The 20,984-nt window shown below is 37.8% G+C and overlaps 1 protein-coding gene across 3 annotated transcripts in view; it reads right to left on the reverse strand.

Moving 5' to 3' along the window:
• The window catches only part of FGGY (FGGY carbohydrate kinase domain containing), a 138,182-nt gene that overhangs the window by 69,558 nt on the left and 47,640 nt on the right, over window positions 1-20,984 (reverse strand). For 2 of the 3 annotated variants that reach the window (XM_032192722.1, XM_032192723.1), the window contains exons 6-7: window positions 17,583-17,698; window positions 4,189-4,317 (exon numbers count right to left, since the gene is read on the reverse strand). In XM_032192722.1, coding sequence (XP_032048613.1) covers window positions 4,189-4,317; window positions 17,583-17,698 — 245 coding nt within the window. Of the gene's footprint in view, window positions 1-1,980; window positions 2,018-4,188; window positions 4,318-17,582; window positions 17,699-20,984 lie in introns of those variants that run through there. The other variant, XM_032192724.1, reaches the window with a different exon arrangement.

A 20,984-nucleotide genomic window follows, 5' to 3' on the forward strand; every position in this document is an offset into this window, starting at 1 on the left:
TAGTACACTAAGATACAGAATAAAAGCCTGCCTTGCTAGGAAAGGCACTCCAGCAGGTATGTTTATTTGTTGACAGTTCATCTTGTATATACTGTATGATGGGTTTTGTCAGGAGACGAGTTGAAATATTGGATAACTTGGCAGGAGACTGGAAAGATGCCAAGTTTGTTGTCTTGCCTGCTGCAGCTGTCCTGTCCACATCAGACAGAAGCATCCTCAGGAGGAGAGATTCCTCCTTCCCTAAGAGGAGTTGTGCTTGGCTATGAGGAGCTTCTGCATCCAGGACAGGACAGGAAGGACGACAAATTCAACAAGCACTCAGCTCACAGCAGGAATTTATACCAGGAGATGCCAGAGAAGAGCCAGGAGTTTGCTTACAGATCTGGGGCAGATCTACAGCCAACTTCAACATGCATGTTATTATGCTTAGATCAATTAAGGGCAGGCTGAAGTGCAAATTCTGCCCTCTCCTTCTCCTCTTAGGTTGCATTCTTGTGTTGCATTGTCCTGCATCCAGAAAACTGAAGCAACATGACAAGAAATGTTCTTTAGTTTGTCTTGTTTCTCTTGATCATTATTTTTCAATCAATCAGATCAAGGTGCAGTTTGGTGACTATGTTGCCAATCCTACAAAAACAAAACAAAACAAACAAACAAACAAACCTACAACAATCTTTCTCCACACTGTAGGAGGATGGCAAAAACGTTTGCTGGACATTTTATATTTTCAAAATCAAAGATTTTAAGAATTGAAAGATGCCAAGTGTTGTGGTTAGCATGCTACATTTCATTAACACCCTCTGGTGTAGGACATCATTGCAAGATTCTATTATCACATCGATCTGTTGGGCTTTGTCTTATCAGGGTTGTCATGGTTATCGTGGTATTATCATGGTTGAAAGTTACTAAAATAATCAGAAAATTAAGGGCTAAATTTTAGTGTCTTTCCTTATAAGGAAAAATCTTTCCTTAGACCCCTTTATCTTAGCTGGCTTGTGACTACATAGGAGCATAGCTGTCATACACAGAGCTTATTTGTAAGGAACAACAGAAAACTAAAAGTAATGTTTCTTACACTTTATTTTTCACTGCTCAAGCAGAGATGTGCAAGAGTTTATATTAAGAATTGTGGATACGGTTATCTAAAAGGCAGTTTCCTGTACTAGAAAATACTGTATTAAAAATTCTAAAAGGAGTTAAAAATACTGTTCATGCTTCAGAGCGAAGAAATATTAAACTGATTTGTCAGCATATGTTGCAAATGTATTTTCATGAACAATACAAAATTGAAGAGCTTCATGTTTAGATTTTTTTTTTTAATCACTATGAAAACATGCATCTGCAAAATATGCATTCTGCAGAATATGCCTTTTGGGTTTTACTGAAATCAGTGGAATTTTGTCAATGGCTTTAGTGTTTAGAGTTACTGGAGTCTTCCTATTTGTGATTAATTTAAGTCAGATAGCAAATAATAATAGTAATACTGAAAACGTATATGTTTTTATTAACCAATAATAATGTAACTATTTTTAGAAGTTACTTTTATCTTTAAGTTAGTTGTGATTTTTCATAATCTAAAGCAGACTAAAAATTTTGTGAAGGTTCTGAAGACAAACTGAGAACAAGTCTGTGTATCACACAAACTCTAGGACAGATTTTATTAAAACAATCAATGCTAAGCATTCATACTTTTGGATCTCTTCCACAATGACAAAGTACTTTAGATACTGGACAATAAATCCTCTAGTTTTGCTGAAACAATGCTGATCTCTTTTTATGAGATCAGTCCCAAAAGACTGGCCTCCCATACTCACATTTTTATCTGTAGACTCTTTTAAATTGGTACAGTAGGTCAAAATGAAAGACATATCTATTTGGCTTTTAGGTTTTTACCTTTCTGTAATAGGTATCAGATGGACTGATTGAGGAGTTATACATGACCTCTACTGACATACGTATTAAATAATTCTTTATCTTTACCTTATTTTACTCAAAACTTCAAAGCCTTCATAAACTCCAGGGACCTGTCCAGCAAAAATATGTTTTATAACCAGCCAAAAGCAAATATGAACAGCACATCAAATGCTATTAACACTGAAAACAAGATGTCCATCACACTGTTTTGGTTTAGCCTGCAGGATGCAAAAGGGCTGTTTTCCTTACTCTCCTACTACAGGCTATTTTCAAAACCACAAGCCGAATTTGTTCAAGAATGAGAGTAATGGCACCCACTGGATGTTATTGTCCTGCAAACTACCCTGATGTGTACTAATATATAAGCCATACCCTTTAGAAAAACTGTTGTCCTCAGTATATAATCCTCAAAATACATATAGCATAAATTCTTCAGAACAGATTTTGTAAACTTTTTTCTTTTATCTTCTATTTCTGGACAGTAGTCTTACAGAGATTTTGGTCCCAAACTCTAAAGAGGTTTGAGATGCTGCAAATAATTCTCCACTTTTTAATAAATACTTTGCTGTACACACAGTATGAAGACAGGAAGACAAACAGAAACTCTCTGATTAAACATTCATGATTTAGCCATTACAAAAAATGCTTACTAATACATATTTATAGCAAAAGATCTGATGCTATGGTCCAATTTGAAAAAAGGGTAGGTGACTATGAAGAAGTCCATTAGAATACACCAAACACCTGTTTAAACACAACATTAAATTTAAAAACAAAATTTAAAAGTTTAATTTAAAATATTTTTCTCAGAACTTGTCAACATAATAATGTTTGTATTTTAGACCAGCTTACCATTACATCCATTTCAAGAACACAAAACAGCCAAGGCACTGCCATTTTTTTTTGCACCTATATATCGTATGATTTGGTCAATTAGGATACTAATTGACACAAACTGATTTTTAAATCAGTCTCAATAGTAAGGACTCAACATATCTACACCTATGACACTAAAACTCAGTCTTCCTTGCTGCATCCATTCCTTTCTGCAGCTGGTCAAAACAAAACACTGGATCCAGAGCTAATTCTTCTGAGGTAATAAGAAAAGCAAAAGATTACAGAAACAAAATTACAGAAGCCAAGTAAATGGATTTAAACATATAAGAAATTCCAGGCCACAACTTCTAGAAAAAATAAATAAAATTTAAAACACCACAAAATATTTGAAACAAAACTGGTACTTTAGCAACTAATCATATTTCATTTAGATCTAGATAAAAATATTCTGATGAGCAATAGATTTCCATTGAACAGTACTGCTTCAATAACACTGAAACTTTCTGAGGTAAAATTTTTTTCTAACCTACCAAACTAAAAAACCTCAATTTCCTGCTGAAAGTTACATTGAATCACTTTGTTTTTGACTGTATTTAGATAAGGACAAACAGCATAGTATGAAAATGAAGGACTTGAGCCTCACCAAACATATTTCAATACACCTGAAACTGAGTATATCAGAATATTGTGCTGGAAAATAAATTAAAAAAAAAAAAAAAAGAAAAAAGAAAAAAAAAAGAAAGAAAACTATTAGGCCTTCCACTCCATCTATAGATACAATATTGAAAGCCTCAGAAGGGAATTACCTTTCACCAGCCAGTTCTCCCTCCACTCTTGTTTGCTACAACAAGAATTGCTCACTTTTGTTTGAATATACAGTATTTACATCCTCTTAGGGCTAGAGGAAAGGCACTGGTTTTAGTATATATTCCATATTCTGCTATCATAAATGTATATGAAAAAGGCTCTGCTGCATTACTTAAACAAGGGATGAATTGCTCCTAATACTAAGAAGGAAGACCAACTATGAACAAGCCTCAGACATGAGTCTTCTCCCTCAAAACTGAAACTTTTTATTTCTCTTACTTATCCTCACAAAATTTTCAGCAATAGAAGATGTAAACTGTCATCATGTTGGCTTGCCAACCTAATGGTGTTTCAGCTCAGGAATTCAAAGTGGAACTAAAAGAAGTTAATGCACAATTTGGAAACCCAGCTGCAAAGAAATAAACAGTGATATTTAAGGACCTTGCTATAAACAGATATTCAACATTAGTAGTTATTGTGAGGATTTTTTTTTATTTTATTTTAGTTATGCTATTTCATAAGAATAGCATCAGAGCAAATTGCTGGATACAAAACAGGCTATGCAAAAAATGGCTAAAATTAATTCAATACATTCCTGTTTCCAAGAATAGCAAATATGTGACTGAGTACCTAGTCCTCCAGCATGCGCATCAATGAGAGATGCTGCTACTGCAATCCCTTCCGGGAGACCGAGATCTTTTGCAGCTTCTGGCGTTAGACCTTTTCCAACAGACTCTCCAGGAGACAAGACGTGGTTTCCTGGGCAGACACAAGAAAAACCATACACCTGTCAATTTACTAAACAGAAAAACAAACACATATGTTATTACAAGAACTCCCTTCCTCCCCCTGAAGTTAGGGTGGTACATACAAAACAAAAAGTGTATCAAAGAACTCTATCTGATTAAGAAATACGTTTCATTATGTGTCTGTATATTAAACACAACCATGCTAGATCAAGCTACCCCATAGCAATTTTAAAGTTCAAACGCATTCAACGTCCTGTCTAGCCACGGAGAAAGATTTTGCCACGAGCAATTACATTCTGCTTGGCACCTTTCCAGGAGATACGAAATACTTGTGCAGAAATTCCAAGTTCTTGGGGTAGCTGCTGACTACACTGCCCGCAGCCATTCCCTGTGTGCAGGAATGGGATTCAGCTCAGCCCATGCTCGCAACTCCTGTTGCATAAGACAATGACCAATTTTTTTTTCCTTCTGATTTCTACCCTTTCTGAGAGTTTCCACTAGCAATAAGGTGGCTAACAACAGAAACTCTGGAACTTCCTAAACCATCAAATTCCTGCTACTGCAGCTCTACTTCCTCGTAGGCATAAATCATCCAGTTTTGGGACTTTGCTGGAAGTATGAAGAACGTTATGGTCACTCCAAGAACAGTCGGTGCAACCCTTCCCTCTGCCTTGACACCAAGGAGCCTGTGTCAGGTCTCGCCTCCACTAACATAACATATTTAATTCTTTCTAGCTGAAAGAGATATTGTTCAGTAATTAAACTATGGTGATAGAGGTAACTCAGGAGTTAGAAAAAAAAAAAAATTAATGAAACTTTCTGAATTTAAGGACTCTCCCGCACCCAACAGCCTCCTCTCTGGCAGCTGAGTCTAACCAAAGCCAAAGCAATAAGTGGCAGCTCCTGCAATCACACACACACCTTTATTTATCTAAAGATTTGGTGGGTGAGAAGCAGTGAAAGCCACAGCAGGAGCTCTCATACACCTTCCTGCCAATACGATGGCTTTAAGTCGGAGACGTGCTCATTTACTAGTACATATCTTTAGCATTACTCAGTTCGGCAAATCTTCAGGGCAGAGTTGACAAAACTCCTTTTTAAGAAAGAAAAGCCTACTTTCACAGTTGATTCAAGTGAGAATGTTACACCTAAAAAGCATTTTGATGTGTAGAAAGGAAGCAACACATTGTCCACAACAGAGGTCAATTAAGGGGAACAGCGTATCATAAATTAGCAGGAACACACCAATGCCCATGAGCATTATCTTCTAAAAATAGTTATGCTACCTTACTGTTTGTTGAAAAGAAGGTTGTAATATTAAATTCGCAGGTGGAAAGTGGGTCTTTATTTTTATACATCACCGTGGCAGAAGACCTTTGCCTTTGCTGCAGACAGCACGCAAACCACTCCGTGCTCGCTGTGCCAAGAGTTTCTGTTCTGTCAACGGCCACACCTCTGTCTCTGAAATGTCAGGCTGAATCTCATACTGGAAATTTAAAACAAATATGTATGGCCAAAACTTTTGACTTGGCTTTGGGTTTATATTCAATTATTAGGCACACTAAGCAGAAGTCATCACTCTCCACTAACTTATACAGGAGGAAGAGATAATATCTTTACATCTCATCTCTCCATCTCTTTACATCTCTATCTTCTACATCAAAAGAAGTCTACATTTTATTAGTTCCTGGTGTAAACACAAACTATTGTGCTAGCTGTTACAAGAGGTGTATCTTTTGTGATTTCTCCCCTCAATAAGTTTTGAGAGCAGGATGTTTCTCTTTAAGAAAAGTTGTGTGTTGTCTTTTGGTTTCTTAAGACATCAGAAAATAATCCAAGTTGTGTGCTTCACCTGACATTCAAAGACCCTGCAGGTGGAAGGAAGTTCAAAAGAGTTCATGCAGCTAAAACCATATCTTTTTCTTCAGAACCAGTTACATGACCTGAAAGCAGCCAGATACCTTGTATATACAGCACGAGATGAAAGCAATCTGATATAAAACCTCTTTCCAGGCACTCCATTCCACTGGCAGCTTGTTTGTATCAGTCATACTGGTCAAATATTTTAATGCGTTATTATTATGTGGTTAAGCTCCATTTTAGAGATCAGAGCTACTAAAAAAAAAAATCTTTTCCTACCAGCTTCTCAATTATTGTATTCCTAGTTAATAAGCACTAAGGGAGCAATTGCAGAGATAAAGAGAATGTGCTGCTTCTAAGGGCAGCAGCAGCAAATGACCCTATTGATTCCTTTGGCACCAGCGATAGATCAAAGTGACCAGCAGCACTGCTGTCCCCCATGGGCATCAAGTGGGTGAGGACGTGTCCAGGGATGGGTTCCTGTGCGTTGGAGATACAGCGTAATAAACTTGTATTTTAATAAATGTATTAAAGGTAAGGTTTGGCCAGCCTGTTTTAGGTAGAGCTGAGCAATTTCTTGACTGAAAGCAACGCTTCCTGACCACCTGGGAAGTGATGGCATGCAGAAGACACCCACTACAAGGAGTGTGAGGAGGTGTCTCCTACATCACCCAGGTCAGGGAGTGCAGCAGGGAGGTGCCAGCAAGCGAGTGCAGCAGCCAGAATACCGACTCTGCCCCTCTACTTCATCCTCCCAGCTCTAGAAATCCCTGAATGCTCTGCTACATGCCTATGTTCTTAAGGAGCTTTATAAAAGAGAAAAAGCAGGCTCTGCATGGCCACTCCTGTCATCACAAGAGCTGCTTCCCCACCCACACAAGAGTGAGTAAGTAGGTGTGGAATGGGCCGAGACCTAGAAAGGGAATTATCACTCCCATGGTTTACTCCTCACCAAAAAACGAGAAAACTCAGCTAAGCATCAGTGTGCCTACAGTCTGTAAGTATAAAGCTATGAGATGATAAAAACAAAACAAACAAACCAAAACATAAAAAGCAACCAAAGAGGAGCCACAACTAAAAAGCAAAGGATTTGTAACAGGTGGTACTTCAGGACTAGGCTAGGAGAGAATGAGGAGATTCTTTCTTGAGCAAAAGGCAGAGGCTTGAAAAGTCAAGGGACAGCTAGCACAAAAACAAAGGCATTACACAGCTACCCAGCAGGACTTCAGCAGCAGGTGCTGCCACCCTTAAATCCTACCTGTCAGGGAAAGAAGCTGTCAGAGAGGGAGGAAGGGAAATGAGAACCGCCTGCACACAGAGGCCGTCAGTGAGGGCATTACAGGAGGCTGTGTAAAAGAGGCAGTGAAAGGAACGAGTCTCCTCAAGACTCCTGCCAAAGTAAATGCATCGAGTCTTTTGTTTACAGTAGTCTCCTGTGCAAGTCATTTACCTTTGCTATAATGATTTCCAAAATTAGACCTACCCAAACAAACCCATAATGGCTGAAGCTGGAGAACTTTCTCTTTCACATTCGTACAGCTGTTTCAGTAACGCAGTGCCTCCACAACCTTTTCATTTTCTGTGAGACGTACTATTTCTAGCTATTTTTCCCCTATAAAGCAGCAAGTTTACAAAAGGAAAATGCTGTCTGAATCTCTTCCTCCTCTTTTATCCTTTTTCGAAGACTAATGTTCAAATTTGCTATGATCAGGTTTTGTTTAAAGAATTTATGTGGTACCAGTGACCCTCTACCTTTTCAGGCAGTTTCCACAGCAACTAGCTATTTACCAGACGTAACACACCAGGCAGACAATACATCTTCAGTCAACTTCGGTGATCAAAATTCACTGTACAGTCTTACTAATATTTAACAGAAGTAGGTTTTTTTTCGTACATAGACCTTTTTCAAACAACAAAAGCAGAGCGCAGCAGGAGCCCGCTTGACTCAGCTATGACATACCCGCTCACTCCAGAACAGCTTTCCTTCCATCACACACAACACAGTTGCGCTGCATATGCAATTATATTTGGCTGCATATGTGCATCAACATACAGGGGAAAAAAAAGAAAAAAAAAGGAAAAGGGGCTGTCCCATTTCTTCACTAACTTGACACAGCAAACGTGAAGGGATGTAAAAATCCCTTGTTGAAATCCCTGCAGCCTCAGAAAGAAGCCCAGCCAAAGGACACATCCTAACTTTTACAAATACTCCTCCAAAACTGGTCAATATAAATGCTTTTTAATTTAAAAGCCAACACACAAAATAAATATGCTGTTAAATAAATGACTTACCGCATGGATTAGGAAAGTCATTTAGTTAAATAAAATGGTGCTAAATAAGCATCACGGGAAACTGGAGCCCAGTACAAAGAAGGACCATCCATCCAAATGGATCTCAGAATAAGTTATGTAAGAGTATTTTTCCCTTCTCTGAGATGCATTATTATAGGTTTTGTGGGGCATTTTCTTCAAAGATTTTGTAATATCTAGAATAGCACATCTAGGTGCTTAGTTCATTGCAAAGCTTGCAGGCAATCTCTGATGTTTGTGCTTTATAATAGTAGCATCACAGAATGCCAGAATTCTGGGATATGCAAGGAACCTGAGTGATATAAATCTTCCGTTATGTCATCCCAGCCCTACCTACATGAAATATATTACTCACTATCCCACCCTATTACATACAATACTCACATTTAACTGAGGTGTGACTGACTGTTCTGCAATTTTTAAACTTGGCTGATGGGCAGAAACAGGATCATTAAGAGATAAGGGAAATGGGATAACAATGTGGACTAGAAAATAATATTCACTTTTCTTAGGACTGAAAGTATGGTGGTTAGAAGAGTGTTAGAAATGGTTAGATGTGTTTTGTTTTTAACATGGAAATATCTTCCATAAAATTTCCCACGTGGTAGTTGAAAACTTGAGAATTTTCTTTGAGGAAAACCCAAACAAATTGTGATACTATAGGCCACCTTATTTAAAAGTGAGAAAACCAGCTGGTTAAACAAAATCATTTTGGCTTTCTTCAGTTCCAAATTAATCTCTGTCTATCTGAACTGCCACAGTAGCTTGAGGCAAGTCTAGTTTGGGTCCTTTCCATCCCACCCTCCCATACAGCTCATGCCTTCCACTGAACTACAGCTCAACTACCTAACCTGGAATTACTTAAGGCAGACATTAGGTTGCTAAATACAGGCAAAAACAGGCAGATTGTCATTCATTAAGCTGAAAAGTAAATTGGTCTGCAGACCATAGGTGCCTACTTCAACAAATACCATATCCTTCTTGTCCAAATTAAAAAGAGCTACCTCATGTATAAATGGAAAGCTTTCCTGGTTGAAGGTCAAAAGAAAAAGAAGAAAAAGAAAAAACAACATTCTGCATCACTGGATCATTAGGCATGTACATTGATGGACGTGGTTGGGTTGTCTTTACTAGATTTCAGTGAAATAGTGCAGAATGAAGATTCCGTGTAATGCATGGTTCACTACTCACTAGGCTGACATGCATACAGCTATACAGCACATGTATTTAGATGGCTACGTAACTAGGTGTAGTGTATTCGCATCCAAACTTGGCTGCCTTACTTCACATTTCTGCTTGGAAACAGTAATTTCAGTATGTTGATTATTTCCATTTCTGACACTTCACAGTACAATATTCCTTACAGTCTCTCCAGATACTGTACCTCAACAAGCATCGTCAGTGTAGATGACGTGACTATTGCTGTACTTTCAGAGTTGCAAGTAATCAGACTCTGGTTTGGCACAATACATCACTTAGATTGTAGAGGCAATTTAACTTGTACTAATTATGGATTACTACATAACAGAATGTTTTTTTATTACTGTATTTTTTTAAAATGTAATTCAAATGATAGCATCTCCTCTTTGAAGAAATAATTACCCCTTTTCAAAACTGAAAGAAATGACAGACCAAAAATAACCCAATCAGTTACTGAAAGAATGCTTTTGAATCTTTCAGCTAAGCTTCTGATACTTGTACAGTCTTATTCCCCACCACATTCACACGGTATCCACTTCTAATACCCATACTGAGAAGATACTGATGCATTATAAAGGGTTCAGAAATGAGTCGGAAAAGCAATCATAGGGATTGAGAAGTATGATAGTTCACACAAGAGTTTTGGTGAAAAACCTTGAGTAGCTCAGTGTTTTTCTTTAGCAGAAAATTTCAGTCTGTGCAGGTCAGGCATGTCACTACAGTCTGGCAGACCAGAGTAAGAAGTTAAAATTTAGATAAAAAATGAATTATTTAATTAAGTCATTAATTCTGAGCAATGAGAGCAACTAACAATCAACAACCTTTATGTCTGAAGTGGGCTCTGTCACAGAAAATTATAGAGTCAAGACTGGTTCTAAGATACACTTTAAACTACTTAAACATCAATTTCAGGGAGTACAACAGCCTCTGACTTAGAGGATGTCAGCAAATTGTTTGAAATAGCCCTTCTGGTTTTATAAATCCTGACTCAAAGCAGACATCTCTGTTTTAAAAATCATCTCAGCATGAGGCTTGAGCAAAAAAAAAGCGATGAACAAATCAGGACCAGAGAGATGATGATCCAGGTAAAAAGAAGAAATGACCTACAACTTTTCTGGGAACGGATGTTTTGTTTTGTTTCTTCTTCTTTTTTTTTGGTTCTTCTGCTTTCCTTTTTTTTTTTTTCTTTTTTTAAGAATTGTATGAAAAAGGATGTTAACAGATTTAAATATTAAGCAATCACAACAGGCTCAAAGTCTGCTACAAAGCTTCAGGTATTACTATTAAAGTCAAAAATTCAGAGAAAAAGCTCCTCGTTTTCATACTTTATAGGAAGAAGTTTAGGAGTCCACAGCAGGTAGTTTTATTTATTTATTTATTTATTTATTGAAAGCTCTAAGCTTTTAATACTAGTCATCTAACCCACAATGAAGCCTGCAGATGAAAGAACACAGCACGGTACTCCTCACTTCTTGCATGAGATAGGAGAACTGGAAAGGTACAGTCTGCCAGCAGAACTCAGCCTGATAACAAAAAGGATGACTGATGGTTCCCTTCCTTAGAGTGGAAGAGGAATTAAAAATTGTCACTCAGGAAAGGCATTGAGACAGACCTGAGCTGTCTTATTCACTTTGAAGCAGTTTAATCCAGCCTATTGAAGAGCAGTTATCAGAAAGAGCAAGAAAATCTCACGTGGAGAACTCAGGTGACAGGACATGCATTAAATTCAAGAAACGGGCAAGGGAAGTCCTGCATGCAGTGGAAGAACCCCATGCACCAGAAGAGGCTGGAAGCTGACAATCACAAAAAGAAAAAAACAACAAAAAGGTCCTGTAGCTCCTGGTAAGCATCAGGTCAAATGCAAGCCAGCAAAGTGCACTTGCAGCAACAAAGGCAATGGCATCCTGGGCAGAATCAGCATCACCAAGCTGATGGAGATGATCCTTGCTCCCTACTCAGCATCGGTGAGATGACATCTGCAGTGCTGTGTCCACGGTACAGGAGAAACATGGATGTAAGAGAGCGAGGCCAGAGAATGGCCCCAGCGACAACAGAGGCACGTCACACAAGCAGAGGCTGAGAGCTGAGACTAAGCCCGGCAATGAGAGGGCTCTGGAGGGAGATCTTACCAACGTGTATAAATATCTGATAGGAGGGAGTAAAGATGACAGGGCAAGACTCTTAGTGCCACCCAGCAACAGGACAAGAGGAAATGTCCACAAGCTTAAATAGATTAAGATACATTTAACTACAAAAACAAATGTGTTTACTGGGAAAGGCTGGCCTGCCTAGACAGACTTTGGAGTCTCCATCCTTGGAAATACTCAAAAAAACCAAAAAAGAAAAGAAAACAAAAAAACTCAATTGGATACAGCCCTGAGCAACCTGCTGAGATGACCCTGCTTTGAGCAGGGGGGCTGGACTACATGATCCTCAGGGGTCCTTTCTGACCTCAACCATTCATATGATTCAGTGATGTCAAAATTAAGAAGAAAAAAAAATAATCACAAGAATATGTTGCTTTTCTGAGAAAAAATATTTTTAACATCTTACTGCTGAATCATATATTATGAAATAATGCCTCAAGCTTTGAGGAAGGAGACACCCTAAAACCTCTTTGCACTGTGCCAGTTTCACCTCCTTCACAGTTGCTGCAGCTCTTGGACATGTTGAAATGACAGGAAGCCAGAAAAATGTTAGGATATTTGGAACACTCTTCACTTGTAAATTCCATGGATTCTGACAGCATATAAGTGTAAATATCCTGTGATTCATCCTTTTAATTTTGTTCAAAATTGTAACATGTTTAATTTATTTGGGATAGGAAAATACAAAAGAAAGATAAAAGGACTCTATACTTAAGAGAAACTTTTTTCCTACTGTTCTCTATTATTTGCAAGGCGTGGTGTTTGAAGTTCACTGTTACAATCCAGTTTTATGAAGACCTGGCAGTTACAAACTGACCTGAAAAAATCTGTCTCTCCCAGCCTCCAAGGAAATCCCTCACATACACTGGAGGATCTGGCATCAAAGGCCTTGGAAAAGATAGAAAATTGGCTGAACTAATAGATTGACCATTTCCTTCTGGAAATCAACGGAAGCAACCTGTGGAAAAGGGAAAGCATTCTGAGCTGGGGGAAAAGGGAAAGCTTCTGAGGCTGTCTATAAGGATGAATGGGTAGCAGACCCAGAAGGGAATTTAAGCAGAGGGGTGTAGAAGGACCAGAGGGTGTTCTTCCTTACACCACCGTCACCTGCAAAGTCAAAATCAAACATGAAAGAATTCTAACAGCCTTACTCTAAAGCCAATAAAGAGAAACTACAAGTTCGGAGACAAAAAACAGCGAGAGATGTGCTGCCTGAAGACAGGAATACAACTGATCTCCAGACTATGTGATGTGAAAATTCAGGAAAAAAAAGCAGTAAAATTTTAAGAATGTTTTATAATTTTATGAACAGGATTGGCAATGGTAATCATATACAAATCCAATCTTGTGACATCACAATCTGTGCGTGCAACAGTCATTTTCATTAGTATATTAATTTCAAGTACTCTTAAGTTCAAGGCAGACCCTGAATTTCCATAAAACCTGTGAGATTTAAGCAATCCAAATACTTCCCTCAGTTCTGCCTCAGATGTTCACAAAGATCTTATAATTATCAGCCATGTATTTATTCACTTTTGAGGATGTGGCTCTAGACGCCTACTCAGGAAAGGCTGGGAAGTGGGTTTAGAAAAATCATTATGTTGAAGGGCTGTATTTCCAAGAATTAAGTCTATTTACAATATATATATATAAAATGAATAAAATCAGTGTGCCATCACAGATGAAAGAAGGTAACAAGCTGCTGTTTACAAAGGATCAGTATTTCAGCCTTCAACACACAATCTATGAGAACGCTGAAACCTACCCTGCAGTACCTGCAATGTTCTCTCAGACAAATTGAGCCATTTTCAGCAAAAAAAAAAAAAGAGACCTGGCATAAAATATTACCATTCAATAAAAAATCATTATTTGGTCCCTTAAGTAGCCCCTGAAGTAGAGGGTTGTGGTGGAAATTTATCAGGCATTTTCCTCCAAATGGAATACACGCTTTGGTACCCTAAGAGGTCTATAGTACATGAAATTTTAACGGAATTGTTAATGTCTTTCTAGGTTTTATAATACCACAAAGAGATACTCATCATGCACTTTCGCCACAGCAGATAAATGCTAATGCCTGTAGTACACAGCATTTTCACAGTGGTTTTGAATACAAGCCATCGTCTGCTCTCACGGTGGGCAAATTAATGAGATCAATAAATTTTGCAGTATTTCCAGATACAAATCTTTACCTTCGCAAAAATGCTCAGTAAATTCACAATGTACAGAAGGGACCACAAACAACTTCTTATGTGGATTCCCTGAAAGGTTAGCCTGCTCTGAGAAATGCAGAATGTCAGAGACCTGGGAATTTTCATATGTGAACCCACACTTTGATGTGGGAAACACTGGTGGAAGATGCAAAAGGTCAGAAGTGAGGGTCACCCTTATCAACAAGGTTATATGTTAAGTTAAACTGAAACTACGAGAAGCATGCTACCTGGAACCACAAGCAGCGCTCTGATTACAGTAAATATATTTTTAAAGGGCAAGACATTTTAAAAGTGATGTTTAAAAGTGTATTTATCAGAATAAAGAAAAAATTACATTAAATAAGTTTTTCTCAGGTAATTTCCATAAATATTTTCAGTATCATGAAAGCTAATGCTACTTCAAAAAAACCTCTAGTCATAGCGATTCATTGTCTGATTGGAAACAATACTAGTATCAATTACAGATTTAAAAATGCACAGCTTTTTCTGCCTATTTTTAATTGGTAATTTTTCAAAAAAAAAATCTCAGCTAATTTTATCTTGTGATTTTTGCTTTGTTTACAACAAAACTATGATTCAGAGCCTACTGCTGCTAATCTTTTAGGACAGATATGGGAAAAAAATATTCTCTCTCTTTTCAATGTGAATGTGCAGGCATTAAAATCCATCCTTGTATTTGAGCTAAACAAACCTTGAGCAGAGGCATGTGGGCTTGGGCAAGCTCTACAGGAGAACAAAAAGGGAAATTCCACAAGAATTACTTCAGACTTGTTAGGGTTTTGTTTTTATTTTTATTTGAGGAGGAGTTTTTGACCATGTACAGTTTCCCTCCAACCTACTCCTACGGAGGTTATCTGTCAATTTTGGGCTCCTTAATCTGCAAGGCAGCCAAGTGCACTGCTTAGGATTCAGGTCTGTTGGGTGCAGCACGTTATTATACGCCTCCTGAAAGTGCACACGAGTTAGTTATACAAAAGGAAAGCAATTTGTTTAATGTGCTGAAGTTAACAGCAGCTGAGGTTGTTCACTTCATGTGACAGTGCCCTGAAGTGGTATTAGAAATATAGCCTCAGCTGAGTTTGTGCAAGGCATAAGCCTGGGTTTGCTGTGCTCAGTAGAGTGTCTGTGGGCTCCTGGGAGGAGGTCTGTGCAGCGATGCTGCCTCGCCACCACTGCTGACACCTCTGGAGCTGCTAGGAGCCTTGCTTCCACAAAATACAAGACAGTTTTAGCTACAGATCGACCAGCGCTGCTGGAGTGACTGGCACTTCCCTGGTAGCTGCACCTACACTGTCCTGAGTAATTTAAATAAGCTGAGCTCATTCAAAGTACCTTTACCACGTCAAGTAATGCTGAACACTCATTAAACCAAACAAAAACCCCAACTTTCACCGGAATGATGTTACTACTCCCATACAGTGACACTGATAAGATTTGGGGTGGCAGATAAAACACACTTCCCCAGCACACAAGACAGACCTCAGACTTGTGGGGCAGCTTGGGGGCAGGGAATGAGTTGGCTTGTTCTGGTGTCTTTTTGTCTCCTTCTGAGGCTAGATCCTACCAAGAGACTAGCAGGCACAGCTTAGAAGTTGAACTTGAAGGAATTAAAGAGTAATTGCTGTCTGTTTTCCACATTCATACAGGGAGCTCCTTACTCCCTCTTCACAGGCATGTGAATGAAGGTCACTGTCCTGCTTTTAGATTTTATCGCAGCTGAGTATAATGAATGTAACAGCTTCCTTTTTGAAAAAAAGGCAAGGTCAGAAAAATAGGTCATGGAAATAACCATGTATTTATACCTGAGGCCAGGTTTCGGCGCTATTATACAAAACAAGAAGCATCTTATACTTTAGATATACATAAGATAATGAGCCCAAGGATCTGAAAAGGTGAATTTTCAAGGTGCATTACAGTATGTACTTTTCAGAAGCTTCAAGTTCTAGCCTACAGTTTGATGTAATTCTCTAGGTCATATTCTGTTCCTCCAGTTCCAGCAGACATGTACCCATGTATTCTATGTGGAGTTTGTTGAAAATCAATGCAATTGCCCAGGGAACTAGATGCTTTTGCCATTAACTAAGGAATTATTGTTTTCCTTTCAAGAAGTGCCTGTCAACAGAAGCTAATTTACTGATTTGTTTTGTAAATATTGTGCTTTAAAAAATGTAAACCTGATATTTGAAATTCATTGTTTTTGTCTTGCCAAATTTTGAGCCATAGACAGATAACTTTTATGAGGCTTCCATCACTCCAAGGCCCTTTTTCTAATGACTACAGTATCATTTGAAACATGTATGTTTAGTTACTTAAATGGCAAATTGCTTTCCACTGCCTTTGAAGTACATTGCATAAATATTGAATTAAAACTTTAACTCACACTTCATAAATAATTTATTTTAAAAATACTATTCCATAAGACCATCCGCTGCTGAGATGTTCAATTTTCTGGTAAAAACATGAATTTATTGCAAGTCTTACTTTAATTTGTTGAATATTTGCTAAAAGCCACATGTGATAGATGTTACAAGAATTGTATTCAAACAAAAACCTCAGGAAGCTAAAAGTCTTATGCTCTAGTAGGTTTTAGACCTTTGCATAAGCTGTTTCAGTGGCAGGAGGAAATGTTGAAATCTATTCAAGGAAGCTTTCAAGTACAATTATCTGATACACCTGAAAATGGCTTATAGTACATTTTGTAATGATCAGAATAGCTTATGGATTTCTTTATATTTCATTTCCCTACAGTCCTCCCTTTGCCACTTCTTTTTCATGTTGCTGCATTTAAAATGCTGTACAAACTTGTTCAAAGTGCTAGACATAAAAAAAAAAAATCAAAGGAAATTTCAGATAATTAACTTTGATGAATGAGCATATTTTAATTCATGTCTGGTAATATTCTTGTTAATGACATGTCTGCTTAGGACATCCATTAGAAGTCCATTAACTTAACAGGGAAAGTCTAATAAAGTTATCCTGGAAATTTTCTGGTATATTAACATTATGGACTTTTAATGAATATCTGCTGTAGGAATTGCTATTAGCAAGGCTACCATTCTAATTAAACTTATGCTCTAAGAGAGTGAAGAAACAGCATGAAGATACTAACAAGCAGAAGTAGCACATTTTTGGAAAATTACTGTAAGAGAGATTGGTATAGGTTACAAAACGTGCTAATAGTAGCAGATATATATATATGTGTATATGTATCTTTTTTTTTTTTTTTCTTTTTTGTAGCTTGCCATCCAATATACCAATATATTGTGCTTCCTTCATACAATCAACTGCTGAGGCTCCCCACTTACTTCTCTGTTATTGAGATTGAGCAGCAATGAAAGGCTAGGAGATACAAAATTGAAAAATAATTTTTCATGACAATGCCAAGTAAAAAAGTGTACTTTGGAAAGCTATTACCTATAGGCATCCCACCTTGTTATCAACCCATCTGAAGATTCATCCAGGCCTTCCACACTCCTGCTGACAATCACAGTAATATAGCTAAAGGTTTTTATATGTGTGTGTGTATAAAAGAATCCCCCCCAATATACCTATTTTTTCGTACTTATCCTTCACCAAATCTTCCAAACCAATGATATTCCAGAAACTGTCATCCCAACCTCCATCTGAAGTGTACGTCCACTTGCAAACTAACGTACAGAGGGACCTGAAAAGAGACAACATATGCACAGAATCAGGAAAATGAACACAAATGATTTTAAAGTTGTGACTAGAAAGACAGTTGTGCAAAATGATCTCTTCATTGACTGGTCAAAAGTTCCAAGCATAATGCTAATACCAAAACAAAAATATGTTACAGTTTGGAGTGTATGCCTTGAGATAACCTTAAAAGGACCCTATGTTTGAGATTGTTTCCTGCTAACACAGCTTATTGTCTTGCCACTTCATTACATAAATAAGTCAAATAACAGGTCACACACATGCATAGAAGACAGTATAGCATGAACATAACAGCTCTTCAGCAAGCAGCTCGAGGAAAGATTCCTGCTTTTCCAGGCTGTACATAAATAGCAGTGTTTTACACACAGCGTGTCCTTAGAAAAACCTTCTATTACTTATGTTCAAGCTGAATTACAAGTTGCAGGACATGATGTATGCCCTGATAATTAGATTAAATAGCATTGCTTCAATACCTGCAGGTACAAAATGCCTTTATCAGGTGAATGTGTACGAGCGAAATCACATGCAACTACAGGAGCTTCTGTTACAGCATATGTTCAAGTACCACTATCATCGGGTCTGTATCTCAGCAGAAGCTGATGACAGACCAGTGACATGCTGAAATAGCATTAGCCATGATGCAAGTGAGTGCAACGTTAAGCTCTTGTTTCAGGTCTTGTTCCTGATAAGACGATGGTGAACTTCACTGTGACAGCAAAGCATCACAAGGGCAGAGTACAGGAGCAGAATATAAACAAAACACAACAGCATGTGTACAAACGCTATTGGAACAGGTTTTTTCCCCCTCCTAAAGTGATCCATATCCCCAACCTCCCATTTGCCCCAAAACATGAATAATGTTCTGGAAGATTTAGTATTTAACCAACTGTTGTCTGTCTGAACACTAAGAACCATCTCAGAACATCAGTATATAATTGTGCTTGAAAAGTCAGTAAAGTAGAAGGTATTAATAATACTAACTACGACTGAAAATTTCAGCTATCTTTAATCTTCAGAATACTGTTGAACCACCAAGAACAAGACAGCTGTGATGCATCTCTGAAACACAACATCATAACTGTTCTTGAGGAGAAAAGCCCCTTTAAGGGATTCATTCTTTGGTATCTTACAAGATAACTTATTTATGACTCATTTTCAGCTGAGGTGTACTTTCACAGATGTATACTTTTTATTAGGATTTTATAATCTCAGCAAGCATCTTCAGCACAAACTGAATTTTACCAAAGCGTCTGAACAGTTTTGCAAGAAAGAGATCAAATGCTTTAGTAAAACTAACACAAAAATCCTTTCTACAAAGAATATTTTCTGAATTAAAGCAAACCCGCCTTTTTTTTTTCTATGTGAACTACCTAGGGACCTAAGTAAGGAGAACTAAACTAAAAGTCTCATTGCATTACATATTGCTACGTTACCATAATACCCAGGAAAACCAGCCCTGGACAAGAATCCCACCACACACAAGGTACAAACACTGGAAGATTGCTGCCTTCAGAAAACTTAAAAATAAGACAGCAGCAAAGTTTAGAGAGGTGTCTGAAGCAAGCCAAGTATGTAAACACCTAGAACCCACACCTATAAACACATTGAAACCCAACTAGATACTCAAAATACTAACTGTGCAGTCAAACAGAGAGACAAAACATCTGCTGGTAAAGATGCCATTGTAGTTTATTATCTCTTTCCCTTTGAAAAGGAGGTTGCTAAGAGAATGGAGTCTGCTGCTTTCAAATTCAACAAACACCCCTGGCACAGCTTCCTACTCACCTGATAGAAATACCCTACAAACGATGTGACAGTGCATACCTCTCCTCCACTAAAACCCTAATAACAGAAACAAGGAAAGAAATCAGCAAACAGAACAGAAGAGAAGCTGTTTTTATTTATTAGATGCAAATCAAAAACTGCAGCTTCTAGACACTGATACGGTACACACCATACAGCCAAATGAGAACAGAAAGAGACTTTCCTCACAGCTAGAAAACTTCTGCAACTTGGATTCACCAAGTTTTGGGGGTTTACAATGAGAACCAAGGATGCAGAAGTGAGGGCAGGATTACAGAATCATAGAACAGCTTGGGTTGGAAGGGACCTTAAAATATTTAATGTCAATGATCATTGACAGTTAAGGACACTGTTCTCAGTGTATATCCTCTGAGCAGAAAAGATCATGCAATTATATGGACTTTGTATCCTCCCATTTTCTCATCCAGGACAGAAATGGGTATTTTAAATGCATAAATGCATCATGTTTTCCTTCATTCTGTTCGTCTGGAGTGACTTTTTTTTATTTCCCAAACAGAGGATTGCTGCTGTTCAGTGACATTCCCACTGCTTAAAAAGGTGCAGTGCCTTCTCTTTGCAAGAAGCAAATCTATTAATATTACCTGTCTTGGAAAAAAAACATACGGAGTTAACTATTTAGAGCCTTAACAATACAGTGGAGATTATTTCAGGGTTGCAGTTCAAACACTGTTGAAGTCTGCCTCCTCCTCTTCCCTCCCCCCCCCCTTTTTTTTTTTAAAGCAGTTTAGGAGTAGATCAGACAATTACAGTTCAGCGTCTGGTAGGAAAACAGAAAAACATATGACTGTAACTATAGCAATGATAATGTTGATATAAGAAATTCCAATGTCCAAGGATTTAAAAGCCAAACACAGAAATCTAATTAGAACCTTTGACAAAAACTGGGTGAATAAATAAATTGTATGCTGAAGAAAATACTGGGGGGAAAAATAAACATTTCCCCCAAATGAGCTCAAACATCTCATTTAAAAGAAAAATGAAGACACAATTTCAATGAAAGATTATTTCATGACTTTAGGGAAAATGTAGACATAAAGAGTGAAACAATAATGCATTAAGTTTTCCCAAATATGGTAAATATCAAACCATAACAATTTATCATCAGAACTGAACATGTATTTTTCTAATTAGATCAATGCTATGAACTGTTGCCACACCCTGAAAAATGCTCTAAGGATGACAGCTAAATGTCATGGCTTCAAAGATCACAAAGCAACTCCCTCTGAGTCTCTGTGCTTATCCAAAGATAAACTTAAACTGCCCTGCAAGACTCCAAAGAGCAGGTTTTAAACAAACAAGGGCTGGTTCTTCCATGCAGCTCACTCTCAGCAGCACTTCATTACATATATTACACCTATATACACATACATACATATATTATATAATTACGTTACATATAGGCTCACTGAAATGGTGTGAGCAGGGGACAGGCAGACCGGCCCCATCCA

This window comes from Aythya fuligula, chromosome 8 (genome assembly GCF_009819795.1).
Source record: "Aythya fuligula isolate bAytFul2 chromosome 8, bAytFul2.pri, whole genome shotgun sequence".
NCBI lineage: Eukaryota > Metazoa > Chordata > Aves > Anseriformes > Anatidae > Aythya > Aythya fuligula.